The sequence below is a fragment of the Sceloporus undulatus genome, chromosome 4, assembly GCF_019175285.1.
Source record: "Sceloporus undulatus isolate JIND9_A2432 ecotype Alabama chromosome 4, SceUnd_v1.1, whole genome shotgun sequence".
Lineage (NCBI taxonomy): Eukaryota > Metazoa > Chordata > Lepidosauria > Squamata > Phrynosomatidae > Sceloporus > Sceloporus undulatus.
The window spans coordinates 130,847,146-130,874,673 of record NC_056525.1 but is presented as its reverse complement, the minus strand read 5'-3'; the positions used below and the strand labels follow the sequence as shown (position 1 = coordinate 130,874,673).

The window sequence follows — 27,528 nt, the reverse complement described above, 5'->3', positions numbered from 1 at the left end:
TGCTGGTGATGGTGTGTATGTGTGTACTAATCAATTATGTACACACATAATTGGCATAAAGATTTTGTAATTATTTAAACTTGGAAACCTGACTGTGGGCTGGTACACTAAAAGCTGCCTTGCAAGCGGCATGGGAACATGGCATATGCATGATGCATGCCCTGATACCATCCAGTCATGAGGAATTTAGGCGCTCCATGCTGCCCGAAAGCCACAAAGCCGCAGTGGCAAGGGAAAAGCCGGCTCTTTTTGAGTCAGCAAAAAGCTGAATCAAGGCCATGGTGAGCGGTTGCAGTGGCCCTGATCCGACACTCAAAAGGGGCAGCATCAAGCCACCCTTATGCGGTCATCTGCTTTGACCCTGTATTTCAAATATATCAGTGTTTTTGTGAATTACATCTTTGCTTTTTGGAACTCATCATTGGGCTCTGATGCACACAAACACATGGTGGTTCTACACCAGAAATAATTGTCAGCTTCAGTACAGCCAACTAATGAGTTGTGCTTCCTACCCTTGTTTAAAGTAGTGATACATCAATGTGAGTGTAAAGCAGAAAAGTACAAGAATATTTGGTCAGCTTTTCCGGAGATTCATGCATCACAATCAGCAGCCCAGTCAATGCTGTATTTCCAGTGTATAGAGTCAAAACAACTTAGCCTATATTTTCCATGTTCTCTTTTTTCTATTTTATTTCTTTCCATTCAGTGTGTTTACTTAATTTTTAAAAAAAATATTTCCCCCAAAATGCCATATAAAACCACCATCAGTGCCACCCCCACCAAATACAGAGGGCTACTGTCATTGCTTCAGCTGGGAATAGTCTAACATTGCTGCACCACACTTGGGAAGGAAGGAGCAGACTTGCCTCCTCTCCACACACATATGCTTTTACACAACAGAAAAATATTTTGATTGACTGTTGACAGTTCAGAATTGAAAGTTGGAATGTTTGGTTGGTTGAGAGTTATGGCTGAAGTAGTGACATGTGGATGATTGCTCTGTGTGTGTGTGGACTTCGTTTGGAGCTGTGAAGCAGACTTTGAAGTTGATCATAAGTCAGAGGGGGGTGTGTGTGTGTACGTATGTATGTATACTGTGTTTTATTGTGTGTGTGTGTGTGTGTGTGTATATATATATATATATATATATATATATTAACTGAAGATAAAAGCCTCCAGGATCTTTTGACGAATCAACTGTCTGTGATTTGTTTAAGTGTGAAAAGTGGTCAGTGCACTAGCTGGTGTGTGTGTGCGTGTGTATTTATACTCTGCTGTTGGCATTTGGTTTTTGGCTGTAGCTGGGTGATTTTTACCCAGACTGTGCCTTGCCCAAATTTATTATTACTGGGTGACAAAGTAGTCTAGTAGAGTAGAATCTTGATTTAAATGTGCAGGCACATCAGTTTATGGCAGTAATTTGTCTTAGTATTAAGAATCACAAATGCTACTTCAGTATCAGTTCACCCTTACAATCTAAGAAGACACTCCTGCAAAATTCTCATAGTATTTCTAAGTCTAACCACACAAATAAATACTCTGCTCTTCCAAGTAGTATAATCTTCAAGTTGGAAGCCAGCTTCATTGTTTCCAGTATGCTATAAATTACTTGAAAGAAAACTTTCACAAGCCCATGAGAAAACTTAAATGTTTTGCAAGGAAATTCCCAGCTTGTATCCATATAACTTTGTATTCTTATCTGTTTTATACTGCACTTTTCCACAAACTCTAAAATGGCACCCTCTACAGAACTCAACTTTGAAACAACAGCAGTTTTCTGAACTGCTGGAATACAAGATAGTGATTCCTACCTTTTTCTTGACTTATTACATAAGTGCATGAAAAATTCAAATCTGCTTAGAGTTAACAATGAAACTTCTCAGTTTCCAGATTTGAGTCAAAATTGTAGGACCTACCCACAACCTATTTAGGTGTAGAAATCTCAAGTAAAATTAAAGGGCTCTGAACAAACTTGATAGGATTCTGTGCACAATTATGGAGAGAGAGAAATCCTTGGCCTAATCTTCCAACATTCAGGAGAAGGAAACAGTGATGATACATTCTGAACATATTCTAATAATAATTTTTGCAATGGTTATATGCTAGGCCAGTTGTATATCTCATGGCTCTGTCCTTAAGAGATGAGTGGGGCTACAAGAATGGCTTTTAGGCAAAGCCTCTGCAGGACAGCTTTGCTATATGGATCTTACTTGTCCTTAGCCAGAACAGAACAGGCGAACAACAAGACTTCACTACAGGCCTCCTCAAGGGCTTGGACCAATGGCTCCCTCTACTGTTATTCATAGATGTCATGGAGACTTCTGAAAAAGGGCAAACAAGAGTGGAAAACAGAAACAAGAATATATACACAGAGAGCAAGACAAACTGCTTCATGGGTGTCCAAAACCCTTTATTACATAAAAACAGACTGTCTTCAAACAAAATAAAAATGCAAAGCCCTGTGCAATGACCAAACTGCCCCCTCAAGTGGGTTACATCACTTTCCAAGCAAGTGACAATCTTAGAATGTCCCCTTCTGGACCAGAAAAGGGTCCAGCATCTTCATATGATTTGCCTTCAGAGAAGGCAGGGGCCTGATGACTCCAAACTCCTGTACTTTTAGGGTCTTAGAGTAGCAAATTTGTAGGAGCTGTAAGCACTGAAGGAAGAGCCATGAGTGGCAGAAATGGATGGAGAAATGCCCAATTTCCTGTCCCCTGACAGAGTAAGACTGCTCTACACTGTCCATGTGCATCACCTGCATTTCCCAGGATGTGGCATCTCTTCACCCCTTCTGCTTACCTTCCTTTTGAGTACTTTCCTATTCCCCCACTTATCCCATTATTTTGTCAAAAGTAGATATTTCATCTAGCAGTAAAACTGAGCCTTTACTCTGCCAATGAACCTCAAGAAACATTCTTTTCTTCGCCTTTAAAGAAGCAAAACATATAATAACTGGACATCACCTGCTGAGAAAGAAGAATATGAAAATGCCTGGCAACATGGGGGGAAATGTGTGTGCCTGCTCCCTTTGTTTTCTTCATTGGCCCATGAAACACTAAGCCCTGCCTCCTCAGACAGACATTTTAGCACTTATTATAAGTGTTTGATTCTCATTTCCTAATGCCAAAACTGAGTAAAATCTAACTGGCTGCAGATCTAAACACAGTTTGTAACCTGACTTCTGTGATATAACAGCAAGTTTCCACACTGGATCCCTTATCTCATGCAGCTCACAGCCTAAGCAGCATCAGATTGTCTCTCAGCCTAAGAAGAAAAGGAGGCACATCCATATGATGGGAGCAGTGCTGCCAGGTGCAAAAGATTTTGTAAGGCTTGGGTGTAGCAAGAGATACTGTGGCTGAAAAGATTTTTGGGGTATGAGAGTATGAGGAGCAAGAGTTTAGCATGGGAAAGGGAGAAGAATACTAAGAAGAAAGCCGTCACCAGCCTACCATGCTGTTTGGGTTTCAGTATTATTCTTTGTGACTTTTTTCAAACTCCTGCTGCCCATCCCTATACCCCAAAACATCCTATAGCTCACACATGGAGTGACTGGCCCTGGGCCCTGCCACCTTTTAGAAAAAGGTTGTATAGTTTACCTTTTAAAAAGCCCAGCCCCATTAGAAACTCAGCTGTTGCTGGAAAAAAAGCGAATCTGACCAATTTGAGGGTTGCAACTTCCACTCTTCAACCTATCCAAGAACTGTGCCTGCCCACCGGGTAAACTATGGCAACAGTCTAAAACTGCATGGCACCCCTCTCCCTGAGGGTGATCAGGGAGAGAATGAGAGTGAGAAAGAAACAGTTTCCCCCCCTAAAAACAGAAATCTTGTGCTGAATCATTTGATTGAGTATCAGAATGTCTCTTGAAAGCGTACATTTGTAGTCAAATACTGTTCTTATTGAGACTGCTTCACATTTTGGCATTGTTGGACCTCCTGTTTCTCCAACTATTTGCCTCACTCTTTTGCACCCATGTGTGAGAAGGTGTGACCACTTTCTGAGTGCACTTGTAACAGAGCAATGAAAGGAGCCATTAGGCAAAGATTATAAAATTGTCCAAACCCAACTAGAATTCCCAGCAGTGATTCAGCAGGTGGCTTTCTTTAAAAAAAAAACAACTGTAAACACACCATTTTAAATAAGACACCAATGTTTACAGGTACACTGGTCCATGTGTCAGTCCTGGTTATCCCACCCCTCCCACCCCTTCCTTATAAAACAGGCCATGATAACAAAAATCTTCATTCCTGACATGTTGAAGCACAGGTAACAAACAGATAGAAAAGATCAGATGCTGTGGGTTAGGTTCTCCTTAAAAGGTTCATTTGGTTTTGTTTTCTTCCTAGAGGGCTCCTTAGAAATACCTGAGATGCAGGAGATGTTCTCTCATTTGATCCAAATGTTGTGCCAAGGGCAGCTCTCCATGCTGGGATGAGAGCAGATCCCCCTCTCCCTCCCCCAAGGAAATGAGCAAGTGCTGATATCTAAGGAGCCTCATCATGTGTCCAAGATCTCTCTGGTGGGGGATTGCTCATGAGATATGCCTTGAGTAGTATGGCCGGTCTGATTGTGGGGCACTGAGTTCTGCTGCAGCTCAAGTGCAATAGCATTTTGTGGGAATTCCTTCACCTGCTTCTTGTACTCAAGGAAAGTGCAGGCCTTGGTGGCAATGGCAATTATGTTCTTGCCAATAAAAATTGTGGAGACCCTGCTATCTTGGAAAAGAACCATATTAATAGCCCGAATGAATATGGTGACAATATTGATGGTCACCAGGCTCAGGACAGGGTACAGCATCATTTTCTGGGGAGCAATGTGCTCCCCCTGCATGCTAATCTCACTGAGGGAAACACAAGGCAGAATCAGGAGCAGAATGTAACAGTAGAAGAACATGAGCCCTTCTGCCCAGATTGGCAGCCCAGTCTTGTGTGGCTCCCACAAGTTGGCCTGAATGTCTAAAATATCCAGGAGGTCTAAGGCCACCCAGAAGAGACGCCCTCTCAAATCCTCTTTCTTCCTGAAGGTGCGTATGTATTCCATGCTATCCAAGGCCACAAGCACCAGGTATAGCCCGGGCACACAGATAGAGAGAAGCAGAGTCAGTGCTTTCCTAGCCACTGTCTCCAAGTTTCTCTTATCAGCCTTGTAGTTCTGGAATATAAAATACAGTTTTATTTCCAGCACAAAGATGTAGAGGAACCACAGGATCATAGCATAGCCACGCTTGGCAGTCTTCACCTCAGCCCCCACCCAGACAGCTACATAGCGCAGTACTATCAGAAAGCAGATGTCTCCCACCAAGACAATGATGCAAACGCCAATCTTACGGGGACCTTGGTTCTGCTCCACCAGATAAGCATCCATGAATGCCATGCTCGTCATGATAACAATAGTGGTGAGACACACGTGACGCTTGTCTGGAGGTGGAAGCACCATGGTGAGATGATGGAACCACCCACACTCTCCTCGTGGCCTCCTTGTGTTGCTACAAGTGCAGGCCTATGTGCATCAGAGACAGAGTCTCATTCAGTGGATGTCAGTAGTACTCATACACTAAGGTCCAGCCAGGCAGTGAGAAATGAGCAAGGTATTTCATGTGATATCCTCAGGTTCCAGCAGCTCTGCAGCAGAACACACTTGGCATAATCATAAACACAGAAGACTTTGCTATATATGGAGCAAGGCTCCCATTTGCAAAACCCTCAGATATGTCCTCAGCTACACCTCAGAGGAATCATCTTCAACATTTTTCTTAGTATCTATGAAAATACCTTTGAGAAACCTCAGCCTTTCTGCTTTCAGCTATGATTCTCTTTATGTTTCCACCATTAAGCTCCTTCTTGTGCAATAGGAACATCCTTCACTGGCCTGCAGGTAAACTTTCTTATGGGCTTTCTGGCAGCAACTCATGCGTATTCTCAGCAATTAGAGAAATTATCAGGCAGCCATATCACGGTGACAGAGGAATAGCACATTACAATGTTTTGCTCCCCAAATGATAAGTGATTGCAAGCAGGGCTGACATCTTCCCAGGGTATCTTTTCTCTTATGGCTCCCTGTTTTTTCTGCATTAAATCTATCTGGAGCAGTATCCATTGTGAGCAAGGCCTTCTTTTCCATGTGAGGGTACTGATCCACCACCTCTTTCCTGGTGACATTTACTCTGGTCTGGAAAAGAACAAAGAAAAGACAAGTGAGCAAAGTTTTTGCCATTACATCCCATTTATATTACTGTAATGCACTCTACATGGGGCTTGCCTTTGAAAAGTACTCAAACTTCAGCTGGCTCAAAAAACTGCAGCCAGCTTGTTAACTGGACCTGGCTACAAGCGCATACACCTCTCTTGCTGTGACAGTTCCATTGGTTGCCAGTCTGTTTCTGGGCACAATTCAACATGTTGATTTAAAATATAAAACCTTATACAGCTTGGGTCCAGGTTATTTGAAGGACCGTATCTCCCTGTATGAGCCCACTAGAGTCTTGAGATCATCTGTCCCACCATCTTCTCAGGCACGTTTGGTGGGAACAAGAGAGAGGAACTTCTCAGTGGCTGCGCCCAAGATCTGGAACTCCCTCCCCAGGGAGGCAAGGATGGCTCCATCCTTACTGTCCTTCTGACTCCAGGTAAAGATGTTTTTGTGCAGTCTGGCCATTTAAGCTGATAAGAGCTGAGTTTTTAAAGTTGTGCTATATAAATTTTAATGATTTGTATTTTTAACATGTTTTAATTTATAACTGCTTTAACTTTTTAAATTGTTTAATTGGTTTTTAAATTTTATATTTATATATTTTATTATTATTGTACTTTTTAAAATTGTATTATTTTATACTTGCTGTTCGCTGCCTTGAGTCCCTATATTGGGAGAAAGGTGGGATTTAAAATGATGATGATGATGATGATGATTATAATAATAATAATAATAATAATGATAAGTAGTAGTAATAGTCAAGAACAAGCATGAATTGAAGATGAGATTGGCTCCCATTCAATAGGGTATTGAACTAGCACCTCACCAATATAACATTTCCCTACTGACCTGCATGAAGCCACATATATAGCACAAAGCATTACAGAACAATACCAACATTTTTCAAGTTGGCCAGTTTCCACAACTTTAGGGATATAACAGATTAAACTGTACAAACAACATATAGTCTAAAATCTGGCCATTGTTTCACACAGACTATAACCTGCACTTTTGCCTTTCTAGCAGGGTGTCCAGACACAAAAGAGGAGTGTCAATTGTCATATGAGCCTAGAGGAACTGTTTACTCACACATGTGCCCTGTTAAGTTAAACGTGCATAAAAGAGGAATACCATTTGTCTCTACAGTGTAAAAACTGTCTGGAAACAAAACTGCATCTACAAGGTGAGGATGTAAAAGAGATTTACGTTGGATGGTGCTGGGGGGAACATCTGCAACACTGGATTTGTATTTAGCTTAACTTTTTATACCAAGTAATATATTTTAATGTTTTCAATGGGTAGTCATGTTTTTTTCAGGAAAAACAATAAGATCTAATATTTGCTCTTGACTATGCTAAAGTATCTGCCCTTAAGCAGGAAATCAGGTCATCCTTTCCCCACTCCAATTCCTGCTACTTGTCTCTATTTTCCTCTGTTTCTGCCCTATGATCAGATGGCAGATACTTTCAGAGCCATCTGTGGTATTTCCATGGTTCTGTACCTTTTTTGCCATCAGTGAAAAACTGATTGCCGGGGAGGAGGGGGACCTTCGAAAATACCAATTGAATTGTCTATGCCAATATAATTTTTGGCCCCAAACACACTGAAGAAATAATCCAGTTTGAAACTGCTTTAACTGCCATGGCTCAATGTTAGGGAGATCTGGGAACAGTAGTTTTGTGAGACATTTAGCCTTCTCTGACAGAAAGTTCTGGTGCCACAATAAACACCATTCCCAGGATTTCCTAGCACTGAGCCAGGGTAGTTAAAACAGTCTCAAACTTAATTACTTCTGCAGTGTGCTTTGGACCATTGCTATTCTTTTATTTGTACTATACTTGGAATGTACATGCCCACTTTTCATGGTTTCCTCTCTTTATTAATCCCCACAGCAATACTGTAAGTTAGGCTTGTTGACAGGGAGTGGTTACTCAAAGTATCACAGTAATTTTTATGACCAAGCAGAGATTTGTTACATGTTCAGAACTTTAAACATTGCTCTATACTAGTCCTCTCAGATCAGTTGTAACTATTAAAAATGATAATTTAATTTAAAAAATAGGTAATTGGTTCCATTGTAATTTACCCTCCTATAAATTAAAACCATTAGACCTGGTCTTACCTTCTGGGGCAGCAGAGAACAGACCTCCTTTCTTCTGTACCTCATGAAGAATGCAAAGAATGTCTTTGACAAAAACATAGCAAATCTGATCAAGAGGGCATTAAGCTAAATCTTTGTGGGGAAGGAGATGATAACCCAAACATCTGTCCAAAAGCAAGCTCTAAACACAAGAATGTAAATTCTGAAGGGGAAACTGAGGGAGAGGATGGGCACCACAGTAAAACTTCCAATAAAATAAATGATGTTAACAAACAAGGCTTTAGATGTCTATATACCAATGCATAGAGTTTTCAAACAAATAAGATGAGCTTGAAGTTCTAGTGCGGGAAGGTAAATATGATTTATATGTCTAACAGAGGCTTGGTGGGATGACTCCCATGACTGGAATATAACAACTGAAGGCTATAATCTGTTCAAACAGAATAGATGGTGAAGATAAGGGGGGAGTAGTATTGTATGTCAAAGACAAAGTGACTTGTACAGAAATCCAAGTGAGTGATAAGACTGAACTACTTGAGAGCATTTGGGTAAAGATGTGTGGAGAAAGAAATAAAAACAGCATTATGGTAATAGAAACTACTTGGGCCATTTGGAGGCATAATGCTCTGTACTGACCCTAGATTAAGCAGCCAATGTACATATGCCCAAGGTACACATAAATCTATCTATAAGCAAGGCATCAGAACTGCACAATTTAACAGTAAATCAGTGTTTTTGAAAGAAAAATGCAGCTTTACGCATTGCTAAATTTCATCAGTAAAATCAGCAGTGATGGCTGGAAGTATGATGTAGCCCACTGAGAAGCTTATGGTGAAGGAATGACACCTGAGTCCAGAGACATTTCCTATTCCAGGGTACAACAAAGGGAGGAACACAAAACTTTCAGTCAGATTCAAAATACCTAGAAAGTATCAGAATATTTCTGATTTTTGGCACTTCAGTCATTATGCTATACTAACATACTTAATAACATTATTCAACCAAAAGGGCACACATCTTTTCAAATGTTTGAAATATTGGTTGGATGAATAAAGATATTACATTAATATGGATTTTAGTAGCTTTTTATGGCCAATATGGCTGCCTTTGCTTTTAGGTTTTTTTTATTAACACATTATTTTTAATAACATAAAACAACATACAACTACTAATCTAAGACTGACCGCTTCTACAAATCAAATACTAACCAGCTACACAAAATAACTACATAACTTAACAAAATAAAAAGGAGGGGGGACATACAGCTTCTAACTTGCCAGCTAATAACTGTAATTGCCAAATTATTCTACTTCCTCTCTATATATGTATAGATTATATGCAGGGTGACCAGACACCCTCCTTTCCCAGGACACCCTCTACATTTCAGCCTTCTGTCCAGGAGGAATTCCAAAATGTCCTCCATTTTGAACATGACAAAGAAGCATCAATTTATATTAATATTAGTGGTTTTAGCCTTTATTTTGTAATGTCCTACATTTTTCCTGAATGTCCTATATTTTGCATTGCTTTGTCCTCCTTTGTGGTTAGAACATCAGATCACCCTGATTATAAGAATACAGTATAACCCCTCAAAGATACCATCAAGTACTGCAGAAAATTGCAAACCATACTGAGAGTATGAAGACTCATTCTAAGTGATGATAATGACCGTCAGATATAGTGGAGCAGCATGTATGTGTTAGTGTGTGCTGACATACTGCATGAAATCATATGGGGCACAACAACTGCTCAACTTCCATGCTAAAAACTGAGGTTAGACCCATGGCCTATTCTGAGCAGAGCAGCACTCTAGCTCAGATCACAAGCAGCCCTGTCCCCATCTGCCCTAGTTCTTTCATGGGAAAGCCTGCCTGCCAGGGAACATAGCATAGCAGCTCCTTTTGGATAACAGTGGCTTGTTTGATCAATATTTACCTTATTTCTTTCAAAATCAAGAGATGCAGGAAGAATTTTTGGGAGTCCGTTTCTACTTAGAATATCGGAATCAAACTAGAGTTCTGATTATCTTTGGCATAAAATATCAAAATGGCAGGGAGGCTTTCATACACACCTAAGCTAAAGACAGTAAGATCCAGAATCCTTTATTCGAATAACCAAAATGCACAAAATACACAATGCAAGTGTTTGAAGCTCCACTAGTTTCTTCATCAGGCAAAATTGTTAAGATTCTTTCCTATCTTTGCCTGATGAAGAAGCCAGTGGAGCTTCAAAAGTTTGCATCATGTATTTTGTGAAATTTGGTTGGCTGAATAAAGATTACCCTTGTTTTGGGCATTTTGGGTGTTATTGTACTATTCTATGACCAACACCGCTGCCTCTGAATATATTTCCTAAGCTAAAAAGAAGAAAATGCTACATCACCTCTCTTTTGCTCACACCTTAGATGTAATGTTAGAAGTAGGGATTCAAAGCCTTCATTAATTTAACTAATTTCATGCATGCATGCATGCATGCAATAAAATAAAATAAAATAAAAAGAAATAAAAAAAGAAAAGGAAAAAGAAAAGAAAAAGAAATAAAAGAAGAAAAGAAAAGTATTATTCTTATTCTTATTATTACTTCAGGAACTTTTGCCCCACTACACATCACCTCTGTGGCACATCAGTCACTTAATTGGTAAACAATGAACAAAAAAGAGATGTAAAGTTGTGGAAGCACCTAGGGAGATATGGATATATTCCCCCCACATATAAGTCTCCTGGCTACTAGCTCTTTCCAGAGGTAAGTCTCTGACTCACTTCCTCTAAATACAAGTCCTCACAAGCCCCTTAAGAAAAAAAGTTTAAAATTCCCAGGTACTTTCTCCTCTGTACTTTAAAACCTCTTTGACTATAAAAAATAGAAGGAAAATTCACACGCCGTTAGGCGCGCGCTTCTGCTAGGAGCTATGTAGAATTAGGCTTCTAGCTCCTCCTCCCAGTGACCTACAGAAATGGGTCACAATTTTAAAAGTTTGAGAACTCATCCCAGCAAAATGAACACAGAGAACCAACAGCCTTCCCTTTTTCCAAGAGAACTCCCTTATGAATTTGCTGAATTCCAGTCAATGTGTTTTTCTGCAAATACAATATTTTTCAGAAAACAAATATTCTGCAAAAAGACCTGAAATACATTTTTTGGTAGAGGTTGACCAATTTTTTAATGAGGTGTATCAGTGTACCGAGCTGTGTCAAACCTTGGTTCCATGTAACCCACTCTAACAAACTATAGTTCAGCATCACTATCAAAGTTAAAAAAAAAACCTGGGAGAAATAACAGTTGAGTTTGCTGCTTCAGAGACTAGGACACAAAGCAATGGATGCAAACTACAGGAAAAGATATTCTACCTAAACATTAGGAAGAACGTCCTGACAGTAAGAGCTGTTCGACATTGGAATACATTGTCTGAGTGTGGTGGAATCTCATTCTTTGGAAGCTGTATGGCCAACTGTGGGGGGTGATTTGATTGTGTATTCATGCAAAGTATAGGGTTGACTTGATGGCCCTTATCTAACTGTTCTGATGCATAACTTGTATTCAGAGCAAGAGGCTCCCATCAGAACTGAAGACATAGAATGGTTCCCAATTGCCAAAAGGGTCAGGCAAAGCTGCATAACATCACCCTAACTATTCAATTTGTACACAGAAAATATTGTATGCAGAGCAGGCTTAGACTCAGAGGCAGGAAGAGTGAAGATCAGAGGAAGGAACATTAACAATCTAAGATGTGCAGATGACACAATATTAGTAGAAGAAACCAACAGAGACCTGGAACAATTACTAAAGAAAGTCAAGGAGGAAAGTGCCAATGTAGGATTAAAGCTGAACATTAAGAAAACAAAAATAGTGACCATGGAAGAGCTACAAAAATGTATACTATATATTGAAGAAATTCAAATAATCAAGGAATTCTCATATCTTGAGTCAAATATTGATCAAAATGAAGACTTCATTCAAGAAATTAGAAGAATAGGAATGGGAAGGGCAGCTATGAAAGAACTGGACAGGATCCTAAAATGTAATGATATAACTCTAAACACCAAAGTGCGGATTGTTCAAGCCACTGTAATCCCCATCACCATGTACAGAGGTGAACACAGGACAGTGAAGAAAGTAAAGACAAAGAAAATCAACTCATTTGAGATGTGATGCTGGAGAAAAGTGCCAAGAATACCATGGATGACCAAGAAGACAAACAAATAGATTCTAGAACAAATTAAACCCGCTCTCTCTCTGGAAGCCAGGATGGCTAAATTGAGATTATCATACGGTACTTTTCCCATGCCAGGAGAAGGCATGAAGCAGTGGAAAAGACAATGTTTCTAGGAAAGCTAGAGGGCAGTAGAAAGAGATGTTGGACCTGAGCAGAGCAGTGCAGGACAGGGGTCTTGGAGATGTCTCATCCACAGGGTCACCATGGGGCAAGGCCGACTCAAGGGCAGTTAACAACAACAAAATTAAAGTAGCCATCTTGAAACCCATCTCAGGAAAAAGACAGGATATAAATTCAATAAATAAAAAAACAGGTGAGGGGAAATTATAACTGTAACAATGGTAAGTCAATGGTGACTAAGTAGTGATGGTCAATATGGAACAGTTACCTAGATTTATTCATCTGTAACTGTTCTATATTCACAACTACTAGTTAGTCATCAATGTGACACTATGACAATTGTAACCCGCCTCCACAACCTGTTTTACTGGGCAACAGTATCATGGGGATAAAGCTCCATTGTGCCAGTGATGAGAGCATGCGTGAATAATGTTTCCATCAAGGTTGAGGGGGTTGGGTCAGGAGAGGTTATTTAGTTAAGTATCCTTAACATAGCAGTACTGGAGGTGAGTGAGTTAAAATGTACAGGAGTGGGCCACTTTAAAGCAAACAACCACAGAAAAGACACAGAGAAATGGGGTGGCTTTTAAACTAAGAAAGAATGTGGCAAAAGCAGTCAGGGGATACAATGCAAAATCAGACCAAATCATCTGCATAAGGCTCTATGGAAAACCTATGAATATCACCATAATTCAAGTATATGCACCAGCCACAGAGGCTGAAAAGGAAGAAATTGAAAGATTTTATGAAGGAGTACAAGAAGAAATTGACAGCACACCAGTACGGGACATCATGCTGATCATAGGTGACTGGAATGCCAAAGACGGAAGCAAAGAAGAATAAAAAATATTAGGCAGATTCAGATTAGGTAAAAGAAATGAAGCAGGGAATCATCTGATAGACTTTTGTGAAGCCAGCAACCTATTAATTGCAAATATATTTCTCATACAACCAGAAAGAAGGCTGTACACATGGGCATCACCAGGCGGCCAACACAAAAGCCAAATAGATAATATAACTGGAAATAAAAGATGGCGTAGCTCCATACTGGTAACCAAGACTAGACCAGGCACTGATTGTGGCACAGATCATAAATTACAGTCATCTCTCCCCATTCATGGGGGATCCATTCCAGACCCCCTGTGAAAAAGAAAAAATGTGATGGTCAAGCCCCATTTACTATAATGGTGGTGCAATCCCCTGCACACGTGCCATTTTGTCCCTCCTGGCTTGCCATCTGTGGAAGCTCAAAACTGCAAACAAGAAGTCCACAAATGGGGAAGGACGAGTGTACTCACATCAAAAATAAGAGTAAAAACTCAAGTAGAAAACAAAACCAGGCATCATACCAAAATGTAATTAAACTAATATCTAAACAGACTTTATTGACAATATAACGAACAGATTTGCGCTACTAACCACAATAGACCAAGAATCAGAAGAACTATGGTCTGAAACCAGGGACATAATAAAAGAAGAATGCAAACAGACACTTTCAATAGCCATAAAGGAAAAAAGAGAAGCAAAATAAAAGGGGGGTGGGAACAAACTAAGAACCATGAAACCAACAGTACAATGGCTAGTGTGAAAAGATAAAGAAAACTACTACAATGACTAGTGCTGAGAAACAGAATCATAGAATCATAGAATCGTAGAGTTGGAAGAGACCACAAGGGCCATCCAGGCCAATCCCCTGCCATGCAGGAAATCACAATCAAAGCATCCCTGACAGATGGCCATCCAGACCTCTAAGGAAGGAGACTCCACTCCACTCCGAGGGAGTTTGTTCCACTGTTGAATAGTCCTTACTGTCAGGAAGTTCCTCTTAATGTTGTTTCTCTCCCCCTTAATTTTTACCTAGATGCTCTCAAAATGGTTTTGTAGATTTAAATCATGGATCTGTTCACAGATGTAAGACAACAACACAGAGGGAAGCTCAAGAGACCCATCCCCAATATCTGGGAAATCAAAGGAAAGTTCAAATCAAGGACTGGGATGCTCTATGACAATTAAAAAAAACCACGCCAAAATTCAAGACCTGGAAGGAATAGAAAGACGTTGGATGCAGTACACAGAAGAGTTATAGAAAAGGATGACAAAATGAAGGACACATGTAATGAAGAGCCATATAAAGATGAAGCCCAAATTCTAAAAAGCAAAGTGGAAGCTGCAATAAGAGAAATGGCAATAAATAAATAACCAGGAATAGTCAATATTCCAACTGAACTGCTGCAATCCACATTGACAGAATCAACTCTAGTGCTAACCAACATATGTCAACAGATGGCTAGTTGGCTAAAATGATTTATAGGAATTTGCCATACTGCAATATTTTATCACAAGTTCATGTGCTTCCAGATTCTATTCTAAGAGTTCAAGAGGTTCCAGATTAAATAATTTCTCAGACTAATAAGATTTCAGGTATAAAGGGATCAGATTTTGTCTCATCTTGGGGTCACTGTAAGTCAATTAATAATTTGAAACCACATACACACATTTTGACTACTATGATTATTTGATGAAATTCTGTTCTCTTCCACAGTACTATATATAAAAATGGGAATAATTGCTTCCCTGTTACATCCTGGCTTTCAGATTCCCTCCCAAAGAAGATTTGCTTGGTGATAAAACTTAATTATTTCTATAGTTTTTTGTGGGGTTTTCGGGCTATGTTGCCACAGATGCTGGCGAAACATCAGGAAGAAAACTCTTCTAGAACATGGCCATATAGCCTGAAAACCCCACAAAAAACTATGGATGCTGGCCATGAAAGCCTTTGACTCTTAATTATTTCATTTAAAATATATATCCATGTATGCATTTTACTGTATTTAAAAAAACAACAGAATCCATATCTCGATTAAGTGAACTCATAAAAAAGATACAAGATTTCCAGATCCTCAGATCTCTTAATCAGGCAACAGAAAATGAGGGTTAAGAAAAAATGAATGATCTGATGTTGAAATGGAGATGAAACAAAAATGAAATTAAGGATCAACTATGATTTGTTGGTTTCTTGCTTCTAGCAGCCCTAGGGGCTGTATAATCATCAGCTGGTACAGCCTAATCTGAATGTCTGCAAAACTTTGTTTCCCATTTCTGACTTGAACATCGTGTCAGTCTTTCTCCCCCTCCTATTCCTACCCCACAGTTATTTTTTGTAATATACCACCAAATCTCCATTTGGAGTTCTCAAATGTTTGCACATTTTTGTAACTTCTGAACTGGCCTCAGAGATCTGATTTTTGGGAAGGAAAACTTTTCCATGTCAAACTAAATTTTTATTTAATTTTTTTTATCTATTAGTTTCACATTGGCTGCTCATATATGTAAAATTATAGTATAGTTCTATTGATTTTTGTTTGTTTTAAATTCTCCTGCAAATATGTCTGGACTGCGACATCCTGTGACATCCAACTGGGAATGGGCCCTCATTGAAACTTACTGTACATGTACAGAATTATGCTGTACGTGCCCTGAATAAATCATAGAATCAAAGAATCGTAAAGTTGGAAGAGACCACAAGGGTCATCCAGTCCACCCCTGCCATGCAGGAACTCTCAATCAAAGCATCCCCGACAGATGGCCATCCAACCTCTGCTTAAAGACCTCCAAAGAAGGAGACTCCACCACTCTCTGAGGGAGTGTGTCCCACTGTCGAACAGCTCTTACTGTCAGGAAGTTCCTCCTAATGTTGAGTAGAATTTCTTTTCATGGAGCTTGCATCCATTGTTTCGTGTCAGCAGCAGAAAACAAGCTTGCTCCATTCTCAATGTGATACACCTTTAAATACTTAAACAGGGCTATCGTATCACCTCTTAACCTTCTCTTCTCCAGGCTAAACATCACCATTTTAGTCGCCCTCCTTTTTCTCAATGTCCTTTATGTGGAAGGACGCTCCAGTTTCTCAATGTTCTTTTTGAATTGTGGTGCCCAGAACTGGACACAATATTCCAGGTGAGGCCTGGCCAGAGTACAGTGGCACTATTATTTCCTTTGATCTATACTCCTCTTGATGCAACCTAGAATCATATTGGCCTTTTCATACTGTTGGCTCATGTTCAACATGTGGTCCACTAGGACTCCTAGATCTTTTTCACTCACAGTCTCCCAGCCTATATCTATGCATTTCATTTTTTATACCTAAGTGCAGCATCTCGCATTTCTTCCTGTTGAGCTCCTCCTAATTTGGTGTCCTTTGCAAATTTGATAAGCATGCCCTCTATTCCTTCATCCAAATCATTAATAAAGATGTCACCCCATGGGTCACTTCTCTCCAGGATGAAACAGATTTGCAGATTTTATATTATCATAATAATTTTAACTTGTGGTAATCAAGCACCACTGTGTTTACCTGGATATAAATACGTGGCCATGTTCTAGGATCATTAATGGAAGGCCTTCTTAGAATGTCCCATCAATCTGAGATATGTGGGAGAAGGAATTCTTGGTGGTGGCTCCTCAGTTGTCCCTAGGGAAGAACTCTTGGTGCTCACAATGTCTGTATATGTGAAACATTTGTGTGTGTGTGTGTGTAATATTTCTTCTTGTGCTGGAACTTTAGGATTGTTTAGGATTTTAATACTAAATTTGTGTGTATCACTTACTATATTTTAGTCTGTGCTACGTTTCAACAGTATCTAAAGAGTGTTTAGGTTTTTGATTAAGTATTTACTTAAGAAAGTAATCAGTATTAGTAAGAAATATGGGCTGAAATTTGGTTAGCTTATTCTTTCTCAAGTGTTAGAGATAAATGGTAGAACATTTTCTTGTATGCAAAAGATTCCATTCAGTTTCTGGCATCTCCAAATGAGTTTAAGAAATGCCTTTACGTGGCTGTATGGACAGCCCTGGTCTAGATGAACCAATGACCTGACTTGTTAGAAGCAGCTTCAGATGATTTAAGACAGCATGTGAATTCAGCCAGAATAACCTTAGAGCCAGTGAAAATATACAGGTCATTTCAGATATCTGGTTTGTCAGTTAACTGATGAATTCATTGCATTGCAGCATTATTTGATGTGCTCACAGCAACCACCATCAGAGCTTGGAACATTATTTTAATTTTTTAGCAATATGCTTTTCAAAAGAGTAATATATTAGTCATTACTTTTCTTGACTATTTTTAAACTCTTAATAACAGAAAAATAGCCAAACCCCTCCCCCAACTCCCCATCCAGCAAAACCCACATGTTACCAGCAGTTATATAAGGTCACAAAAGGAACATCATTATGTCCTTGTTACACCTCCCCTATTATACATTATAGGCGACTGTTATTTTCAGGCTCTGAGCACCATATCATAAATAATATCATTAAAATATTGAAAGCCAAGCAACTTGAAAGTTTATAGAAGTTATATATAGCGTAAAGCAACAGAAGAATGTTGAAATTATATTTTATCTGCGTCTATCACACACCAGAAACCTTCAAGCCAGCTTGTGTTTTGTCAATGCCTGGTGTAGCAGGATGCTATCCACAGAGTGTTTATAAACACACAGTTCAAAGTGCACTCTATTTAACAGATTTATATACCACCATTCATCATTGATTTTAGGGAGTTTATACTAGAAGCTTCTGCTTGTTGAGCTTCTTCCTCTCCAGGTGTGCCGGGGAGTTGGTAGCCCAAACACATTACAACCCAGCTGCATCACTTCCTGGAGCCCTCACTAGCCCATTTCATTAAATATATTATAATTAACAGATTAACTGCAACCTCCCAGAGGGCCTTTTCTGCAACTGCTCCCAGACTTTGGAATGGCCTGCCGGATGAGATCTGTCAAATTACCAACTTAGACAGCTTCAAAAAGGCTGTCAAGATGCATCTCTTCCAGCAGGCCTTTCCTGAATAAAATTCCTCTGCCACAGAATGATACCCCCTCACACCATGTATTACCACCACCCTGCCCATGTTATGCTATTATTAATAGATTTAAAACTCTTTTAACTGTAATATATTTAATTCTTTTTTAAGGGGGGGATTGTAATTTTGTGTACAATATTGTATATGGATGCTTTAGTTGGTAGCCTCTTTGATTGTCTTGCTACAGAAAAGTGGGATAGAAATAAACGTTTTATTTATTTATTAAGATCAGGGTAGCCCCAGCTGTATCCAGGCAGCATGAAGATACAGTGGTGCCTGACAGACGATTAACACCATTGCAGCCAACACAAAGCAGAAGGTCTGCTGCCATTCTAAGTGTGGGCTGGAATGCTGTCTTTTCTAGAAATGTGGTGGTTGAGGCAGTATTAACAGACTGTGAATCACAGATGTATTAGATGGAGTCTGTGACATCAGCACAATGGCAAGGATTAAATGTAGGGGGAAGTAGCTTTCTTTTCCAGCTGACTTCCCAGCCCCAGCCATTTTAGCTAATACAGCTGGCAAGCAGGCTAGTCTTGGGAATCAGGGGCTGGTTCTGCAATTATTACTCTCTGGTTAAAGAGAAAGCATGTTTTTTTCACCACCCTTTGCTTTTCCTTAGTGGAAGGATCCAAAGTTGTGTCAAGAGAAGAATGCTACTTTTTCCTATCAACAAGACCTACCAGAAGAGGCAGAGACTCTAAACATCTGCTAAATGCCCTTGCAAGCAACTTGCCTTTATCTCCCTCCAAATGCTACATGCTCCTGTCAGGTGCACCAGCCTGACAGGCCTACTTTATCAAGAGGAAGTGAGGCTTTCTCCCAAATGGTGGGATGATGCCAGCCACTGTACTGAGAAGGTAGAGGTGAAGGAAAGAGGGGCCTCAGATACTTGTTTGAGAGCTGAGGCCCTTTCACACTACACAGTTATAGAACTATGATTCTGCTCTAACTGTCATGGCTGCCTCCTACAGAATCCTAGGATTTATAGTCTGGTGAGACATTAGAGAAGCTCTTGGGGTGAAAGCCAGTCGCAGGATTCCACAAGATGTTGTCATGGTAGGTAAAGTGAAATCATAGCACTATAACTGTGTAGTGTGAACAGTTCCTTGAAGGGGGTAGGTGTCTTTTCTCTCTTTCCTTTTAGTGCTTGGGCTCTTCCTCCTTAAGCCAACTGGGTGCCCAGACTGCCCTCTGCAAGACCATGCATTCCTTAGCCTAGATTTCTGGTTTTCTCCAGAGCCAGCAGCCCTGAACAACATCTCTCATATTTGCATCCAGCCTTAGACTATGACTATAACTGCTTGGATTTGTTGCTTTCTTCTTGCTGACCTGCATATATTCCTTTTGCTAAACCAGTTAACTAGAAGGGATGCTGTAGTCTAAAACTTAGGCGGGTTACAAACTGCCCATTTGGGGCGGGCTGCACCCGCCCCTTTCCCTGGTGTATCGGGGTCTCAGCGGCCAGAACGGCAGCCTCTGAGGCCCTGATCCGCCACTTTTCAGGCTGCAGGGAAGCGGCAAAACACCGCTTCCCCGCAGCCTGAAAAGGGGTGACCCTGGGGCTTCAAGCCCCCTTTGGTCCGCTGGGTGCAGCCGTCTGAAGGCTGCGCCCAGCGGACCAAACCAGGAAGGAGCTCCGAAACAGAGCTCCTTCCTGCTCCACGCTAAGGGCACACTAAGCGCACTGGCGTGGAGCGAGGATGTCATGTCCATGCCGCCCCGTATAGAGGTGGCGCGGTTGTGATGTCCTCATGGCGGCGGCCGTGTGGAACGGCCGCCGCCATTTTGTGCGTGCGGAGCGTGCACTAGGGTTAGGGGGTGCGGAAGCACCGCCCCTTTCTAACCCTAGTGCGCGCTCCGCGCGTACTAAAGTGCCCGTTTGTAACGGGCCTTAGTTTTATTCCATTCCATTGCCTACTGTTACCTTCCATATGGCTTCAGAAAAGAGAGCAGGCTATAAACCAAGATAACATAATTAATCTCCAGACCTGAAAACCTCTGCAGGTCTAAATGAGTACCTCAGCATCCTTAGATGCTGCCTCCTCTTACCATTTGGGAGTGGGTTGTGACAACTCAGAAAAGAGAGGACATTTTCCCTATTCTTCTTCACATGCTCAAGTCTTACTTGTTTTTATCACATGGGAACAGGTGTCCTTATCCCATGCAGAAAGCGCGAGTGAAAGTGATTGTGTGAAAGGCTTTCTCACTACACTGTACTGATCCTGTCATGTCTTGTTGTTGAAGTGGAATTACATTAATGGGATGTTCTGACAATACAGATAATACTGATGCAGTGAGAAAGCCTTTTGTATGATCACTTTCACTCGTACTTTCTGGACGGAATAATGTCTGGATAAGTGCAATTTAGTGTGAAAGTCTTCCCCATGATCATGCAAGAAGCACGAAATTGGGACAGGACAATGACATCCTGTCCCTTGTGTGATAAGCTCCTTATGGTGGCACTAAAGAAACTCTCTTAGAGGAGCACCAAAAGTGAGGCAGCAGGTGTCTCATGAGGACCTGAAGCCTCTGATCTCTGAATTGCTTCATCCCTAGACGTTCAGCCCCAAGGCAGGAGGAGGGCAGGAAATTTTAGACTCTTCAGGGCAACAGGGGCCCCTCTTTTTCTTCACCTGAGAGCCAGACAGCAGCTGGCACTGGGTGGCTGTGCTTCCAGACCCACTTCCTTCTCTCTCTGCTCTGCTGCCCACTTCTGGGCAAAAGGAGGCAGCAGCTACTCCTGGCCCCCTTCCTCTGGGCAGCAGGGAGGAGGCAATGGAGAGGAGGCCCGTGAGGAGGCTGGCCTGAGGCTGTGGGTAGACCAGAGGGGTGTCCCTCGCGTATGAGGGGCAGCTGGGCAAGAGAGAATGAGAGAGAGCGAGAGAGCATGAGCACCACTTTCCTTCCCTGGCAGCACAGGGCCCAATGGTGGGCAGAGGGGATGCCTGGGCCTCTTCCTTCCTTCCATCCATCCTTCTGCCTTCCTTCCTTCCTTCCTTCCTTCCTTCCTTCCTTCCTCCATCCATCCATCCATCCTTCTTCCACCCATTCATTCATCCTTCCATCGTTCGTTCTTCCTTCCTTCCTTCCTGTCGTCCGTCCATCCATCCACCTTCCTTCCTTCCTTCCTTCCTTCCTTCCTTCCTTCCTTCGGGGTCTCCCCTCCGGGAGGGACCCTGGGCCTTCCCTGAAGGGGCCGGAGGCATGAGCTCGGCCTTCCCCTCTCGGTGGGCACCCCCTCCTCTGGCCTCCATCCCGGGAGCAGGGCCGGGGCAGGCAGGTCTTCCTCGGGGCGCCCCTTGCCCCCCCCCCACCCTCCGGCCCTCCCTCCAGCCCCCTGCCCCCAGAGAGAGCCCCTTCCTGGGCCCTGGGGCGGTGCGAGGCGGGAGGAGCCCCCTGTCCCCCTTCCCTCTCAGAAATGCCCTTCCAGAGACCTCGGGGGGGGGGGCAAGGGAGCAGAGGGAACCCCCACGCTCCCTCCCTCCCTGCCTCCCTCCCTGCCTCCTCCTCCGCAGTGGCTCCCTGCTTACCTTCTTCCTCGGCCAAGGGGAGGGGGAGGCCGCCCTGCCCCCTCCCCGCCGGAGCAATGCTGGGGGGGGCTCCCTGGGAGGCTCTTCTCTCTCCTCGGAAGGATGCTCTCGGGCCACTGGACCACCTGCCTCCGCAGCCGAAAGACGGAGGGTCTGGGAAACAGGAACCCACCGAGAAAGAGGGAGGGAGGGCGCGCAGGTGGACGGATGGGGGGGGGGGGAGAGGCTCTGGTGACGTCAGCAAAAGGGGAGGGGGCGAGGGATGCTCCCCGGCCGGATCAGCCCTCCCTTTGGAGCATCACTAGGAACAACCCTGGGCTTCTCTTGAGATGAGCCTTTTCTCCTTGCTTTTCCTTTTGGGAATGTCCCACATTTCTCTGGAAGGGGCCCTGCTCTCCTCCTCCTCCTCCTCCTCTGCAGATCCATCACACAGGCTGAGAGGGCAGGCTGCAGAGAGGCAACCTGCACCCATCCAGATGTTGCTGGACTGTAACTCCCATCCCTCCTGTCCCAGCAGTTGCAGCCTCAGGGCATCAATGCACCACCTTCCCAATTTCTTGGCAACCCATGAGCCCTGCTCCAATGGGGCTAGTTTTCAAGTCCATTATTTGCACATAGGATCATAGAATCATAGAGTTAGAAGAGATCACAAGGGCCATGCAGGAACTCTCACTCAAAGCATCGCCGACAGATGGCCATCCAGCCTTTGCTTAAAGACCTCCAAGGAGGGAGACTCCACCACTGTCAAACAACCCTTATTGTCAGGAGGTTCCTCCTAAAGTTCAGATGGAATCTCTTTTCCTGGAGCTTGCATCCATTGTTCCGGGTCCTAGTCTCTGGAGCAGCAGAAAACAAGCTTGCTCCCTCCTCAATATGACATCCCTTCAAATACTTACACAGGGCTATCATATCACCTCTTAACCTTCACTTCTCCAGGCTAAACATCCCCAGCTCCCTATTATTATTTAAGGGTCAACATTATGCATAAACTCTCTGATACCACTCCTGATAGCTCACAAAATGAAATTGGGGAAGGGAGAGGATCAGCTGAACTTGGATATTTTATCTGTCTGTTTTGTCCCCTCCCCCTTCCCCCCATTTTGCCAATATGACTATATTTTGCCTGTACAGGTTATGGTTGTCATCCAGAGTTTCTAAGCCCCGGCTTCTTTTTATATCCTCAGTCACATAGTTTGACACACTTGGTTCCTCTCTTGCTGAGGCAGGAAGGAAAGGGGCACACAGAGGTATGCGGGGGGGGGAGGAGGGGGCTTTGCAGGACTGTTGCCCCAGGGCTCCACCAGCAGTGCCTGCCTTCCTCAAGGGTAGCCCAAGAGTCTGCTTTAGTCTGCACAAATTGTTGGGCTGCAGCTGTCTTGAATGGGAAAGTCCTCTGGCTACCCCACATTGCCCCATAAAGTTCATAAGAGTGGGAAGGGAGGGCTGGCTCTCCCTCAGCCTAGCCTCATGCCTGGGTCCAGTCCTTGGCCCACTTATAGACACATAATAGCCTGCCTCCTCATCGCAGAGATAATCCAGTTTCACACCACTTTAACTGCCATGGGTCCATGATATGGAACCCTGGGAAGGGTAGTTTGTTGTGGCACCAGAGCGCAACTGCAACAAACGACAATTCCACACATACTTTGTTTTTGTTATTCCACACAACAAACTACAATTACACTAGAATTCATAGTTTTTTGTGGGGTTTTGTGGGCTATGTGGTCGTGTTCTGGAAGAATTTTTTCCTGACGTTTTGCCAGCACTTGTGGCTGGCATTTTCAGAGAATGCTGGCATGGAGGTGAGTGGGGAATATATACTGTGTGACCCTTGGTTGAGAGGAAGTGATTTACATGTTAATCTGTGTGTTGGCCTGTTGTTGAATGGAAAGGCCTCGGGGTGTCCAGTTAAATAGTGATCCATTGCCTGCTGGGACCCCGAGGCCTTGCCATCCACCAACAGACCAACACAGAGATTAACATGTAAATCACTTCCTCTCAACCAAGGGTCACACTGTATATATACCCCACTCATTTCCATACCAGCATTCTCTGAAGATGCCAGCCACAAATGTTGGCAAAATGTCAGGAAAAAACCCTTCCAGAACATGGCCTCATAGCCCGAAAAATCCACCAAAAACTATGGATGCTGGCTATGAAAGCCTTCGACTTAATCCACAACAATTCCATAGCATGGCACCCTGGCTGTTAAAGCTGTGTCAAACTGCATTATTTCTGCAGTGAAGATGCAGCCATAGTTACCCACCAGGTGCTATAGGCATATTTCAGAGGAAAGAACTGGCAGAACCACGTCTGAGTATTTCTTCCCTAAGGACTTTATCACACGAGGAAAACTGGAAGTTTAAAATGGCCAGAACCCGGGGTTATCCAGGGTGTTAGGCACAATTTTCAGACAGCGCTGTGTGCAAACCGCTTAGAATGAGAACAGAAAGTGACATGAATCAGGAAAGTCATTTTCGGGAAAATACCGTGTTTTCATTTCCATTTCATTCAATTCACTTTCTATGTGCAATTGCTGTAGTGTGAAAACCACTTGAGGGATTCTCCCTGTTGCCAGATTTCCCATGGTTCTTTGCTGCTTTGGTGTCCCAAGACAGAGGAGGGCCTAGCTGAGCCCTTGACTGAGGGGGAAAGGGGCCACTTTGAGCTGAGGGAAGGAAAGAAGAGGCAACCCTCGACTTTTCCCTCACCTCCCTTCCCAACCCTCCTGGTGTGTTCACCCTGGTCCCTAGGATGTTGGCGGCATATGATAATCAATTGCACATTTGTGTTCTTTTCGGGGATGCAGACACTTTAATCATTTTAGAGTCCCCGTGTGATAAAATCCTAATGAAACCCTCTGAAAAAATGCATGGGCTTCCCATAAGTCAACATAAGACTTGAACACACACACATACAAGCCCATTCTTCCCCTACTGCAAAAGTAGCCTGAGTTTTTTTTTTGGGGGGGGGGTATCCTTACCTGTTCTGCGAAGCAACTGTCAGTATCCTTTACCCAGAGCTGCTTCAGCATTTCCTATGGAAGACCCGGTTAATAAACTTCCTATGAACTGGGAACTGCCAGTCAATCAGTCCATGTTGAGAAAGATACCACAAGTGATGATAAAGGAATTAGGTTATAAAAGAAATCTCAGTATTTTTTATTTTATTTTATTTTATTGTGTTGTATACAAAAGGTAAAACACAATTACATCAAGGTTTATCGCACAGGGCATTTTGCAGCTCAGATCCGGGGTGACTCCTGGTTCAGCTATGCGAATTCGCATCGTAACATGAATGTTTTATCACACCTGGTTGCCCTTCCGAAATGAGGGGGAATCGAATCCAAGGCAAGTCATGTGATGCAGATTCACGCAAAGTGGAGTGAGTGCAAATTGTATTAGCACACCGGTGCAGACCATGCGGATTCAACGATTTGAATTGACACCCTTGCACATGCTCAGTGGGGCTCTGGACGCTGTCCTCCTTCCCTGCTCCCTCCTTAGCTGTCATCCTTCATCGGGGTGAAGGAAGAGGCAGGGGATGATGGGATAGGTTGCAGGTGGGGTCACTGGAGCCAGGATCGGGTTCAAGGAGCAGTCAGGAGATGATGGGATAGGTCGCAGGGGGTCACTGGAGCCAGGATTGGACTCAAGGAGCAGTCAGGAGATGATGGGATAGGTCACAGGGGGTCACTGAAGCCAGGATCGGGCTCAAGGAGCAGTCAGGGGATGATGGGATAGGTCGCAGGGGGTCACTGGATCCAGGATCGGGCTCAAGAAGCAGTCAGGGGATGATGGGATAGGTTGCAGGGGGTCACTGGAGCCAGGATCAGGCTCAAGGAGCAGGCAGGGGATGATGGGATACATCGCAGGAGGTCACTGGGGCCAGGATCAGACTGAAGGAGCAGGCAGGGGATGATGGCATAGATTGCAGGGAGTCATGGGCCAGGATCGGACTGAAGGAGCAGCCAGGGGATGATGGGATAAGTGCAGGGTGGCAGAGAAGACAAGAAGGCATGAAGGAGGAGGAGGGAGATGAAGGATTAGGACGCAGGGGGACAAGGGGGGGCGACATCAGAATGATCTTCCACACGAGACCAATTTGAAGTGAAATTGAAGTGAACTTGAAAGCGAATTCTGTGAATTCACTTTTTTCCAATTTCACCAAAATGAGGGGTCACTTTGGAATCACTGCGGAAGCACCATGGAAGGAGCTCCCATAGTAAGGAATGTTGTCTGATAACACATTCACGTTATGACATGAATCCGCATTGTTGGACCCACAGTCACCCTGGATCTGAGCAGCAAAATCTCCCAAAAACTCAATGTGATAAAAACCATCATCATTCTACTTTAAAAACACAAGCTAAAATACAGATTTACAAAACTGAGATCTCATTCAAAACTCCAAACCAAAATCTCTTGTGGTGCTGTAGTGGAACATAAGCATGTGAACTGGAGTTTATATATTCTATAAGAGGCAAAATAAATAAATAAATAATCTCAGTAACATTGCAGTGATTAGTAGGATCCAGGAATAAGTATGTAGAGAGCATCCTACCAGAAGAACCTTTCTCTCTGAGGATGGTTTACCAGCTTGGTAAATTCAAGGAATGGTTGGGGTGCGATCTATACTGAATTTTGGAATACACTTGACAAAATCACCTAAGACATGTGGATTAACCAAATGGTTAATTGCAGCCAAACAATGAGGAGGATTCAAAACTGGTTGGAATACTACTGGGAGTGGAGGAATCTTTTGAATGGGTGCCTCTCAGAAGAAGAGGCACATTCTTCTCAAATGTGCTGATGATACAAAATTTGGAAAATAGCTGACACCTAAAAGACCCTAGAAAGCAAATAGGAAGCATTTGTACAAGAACTGAGGTGGATTTAAGGAATATGTTCTGACCAGAAGAAGCCCCAAAACTTGCTGCATGGTCATTATAGTTTTGGTCTATTTCTCTCTAACTGCAGAATTAGTGAGAAACAAATGTCTGAAAGGTACTGTTTCAGATTTCAGAAGAGGGCTCCTGTGGAGGAATAAATTAAATTTATTTTTTCGGCCTGAGAGGGAGAGAATTAGTCTGGCCCAGCTCCATCAGGGCTAGGCTGAAGAAAGAGGCTCTTCCCTCCATAACTGTCATCTTTCGGCCTGTGAGGGAGGGAATTAGTCTGGCCCAGCTCCATCAGGGCTAGGCTGAAGAAAGAGGCTCTTCCCTCCATAATAATAATATTTTGTTTTATTTATATACCGCTATTCCAAAGATCATAGCAGTGAACAGCAAGTAAGCTAGTTAGCAAGCAAGCTAATTTGTCCCCAACAGTCTGGGTACTCATTTTAGCGACCTCGGAAGGATGCAAGCCTGAGTCGAGCTTGGGCCCTTTTGCTGGTCTTGAACTCGCAACCTTGTGGTTTCAAGTGAATGGCTGCAGTACAGCCATTTAACCACTGCGCCACCAGGGCTCCATAACTGTCATCCTTCGGCCTATGAGGGAAG

General features: G+C 42.8%; 1 protein-coding gene across 2 annotated transcripts; it reads right to left on the bottom strand.

Moving 5' to 3' along the window:
• Positions 1–1,581: 1,581 nt before the first annotated feature.
• On the bottom strand, positions 1,582–22,223 carry TMEM121 (transmembrane protein 121). Of its 2 annotated transcripts, none has more exons than XM_042464742.1 (2): positions 22,026–22,223; positions 1,582–6,174 (listed from the first exon to the last, which is right to left on the bottom strand). In XM_042464742.1, the coding sequence occupies exon 2, from the start codon at positions 5,440–5,442 to the stop codon at positions 4,504–4,506; it is 939 nt and encodes a 312-aa protein (XP_042320676.1). In that variant the 5' UTR covers positions 5,443–6,174; positions 22,026–22,223; the 3' UTR covers positions 1,582–4,503. The 2 variants fall into 2 exon arrangements, with proteins under 2 accessions (XP_042320676.1, XP_042320677.1); XM_042464743.1 differs by lacking the exon at positions 22,026–22,223 and adding an exon at positions 8,318–8,348.
• Between the last annotated feature and the right edge of the window lie 5,305 nt (positions 22,224–27,528).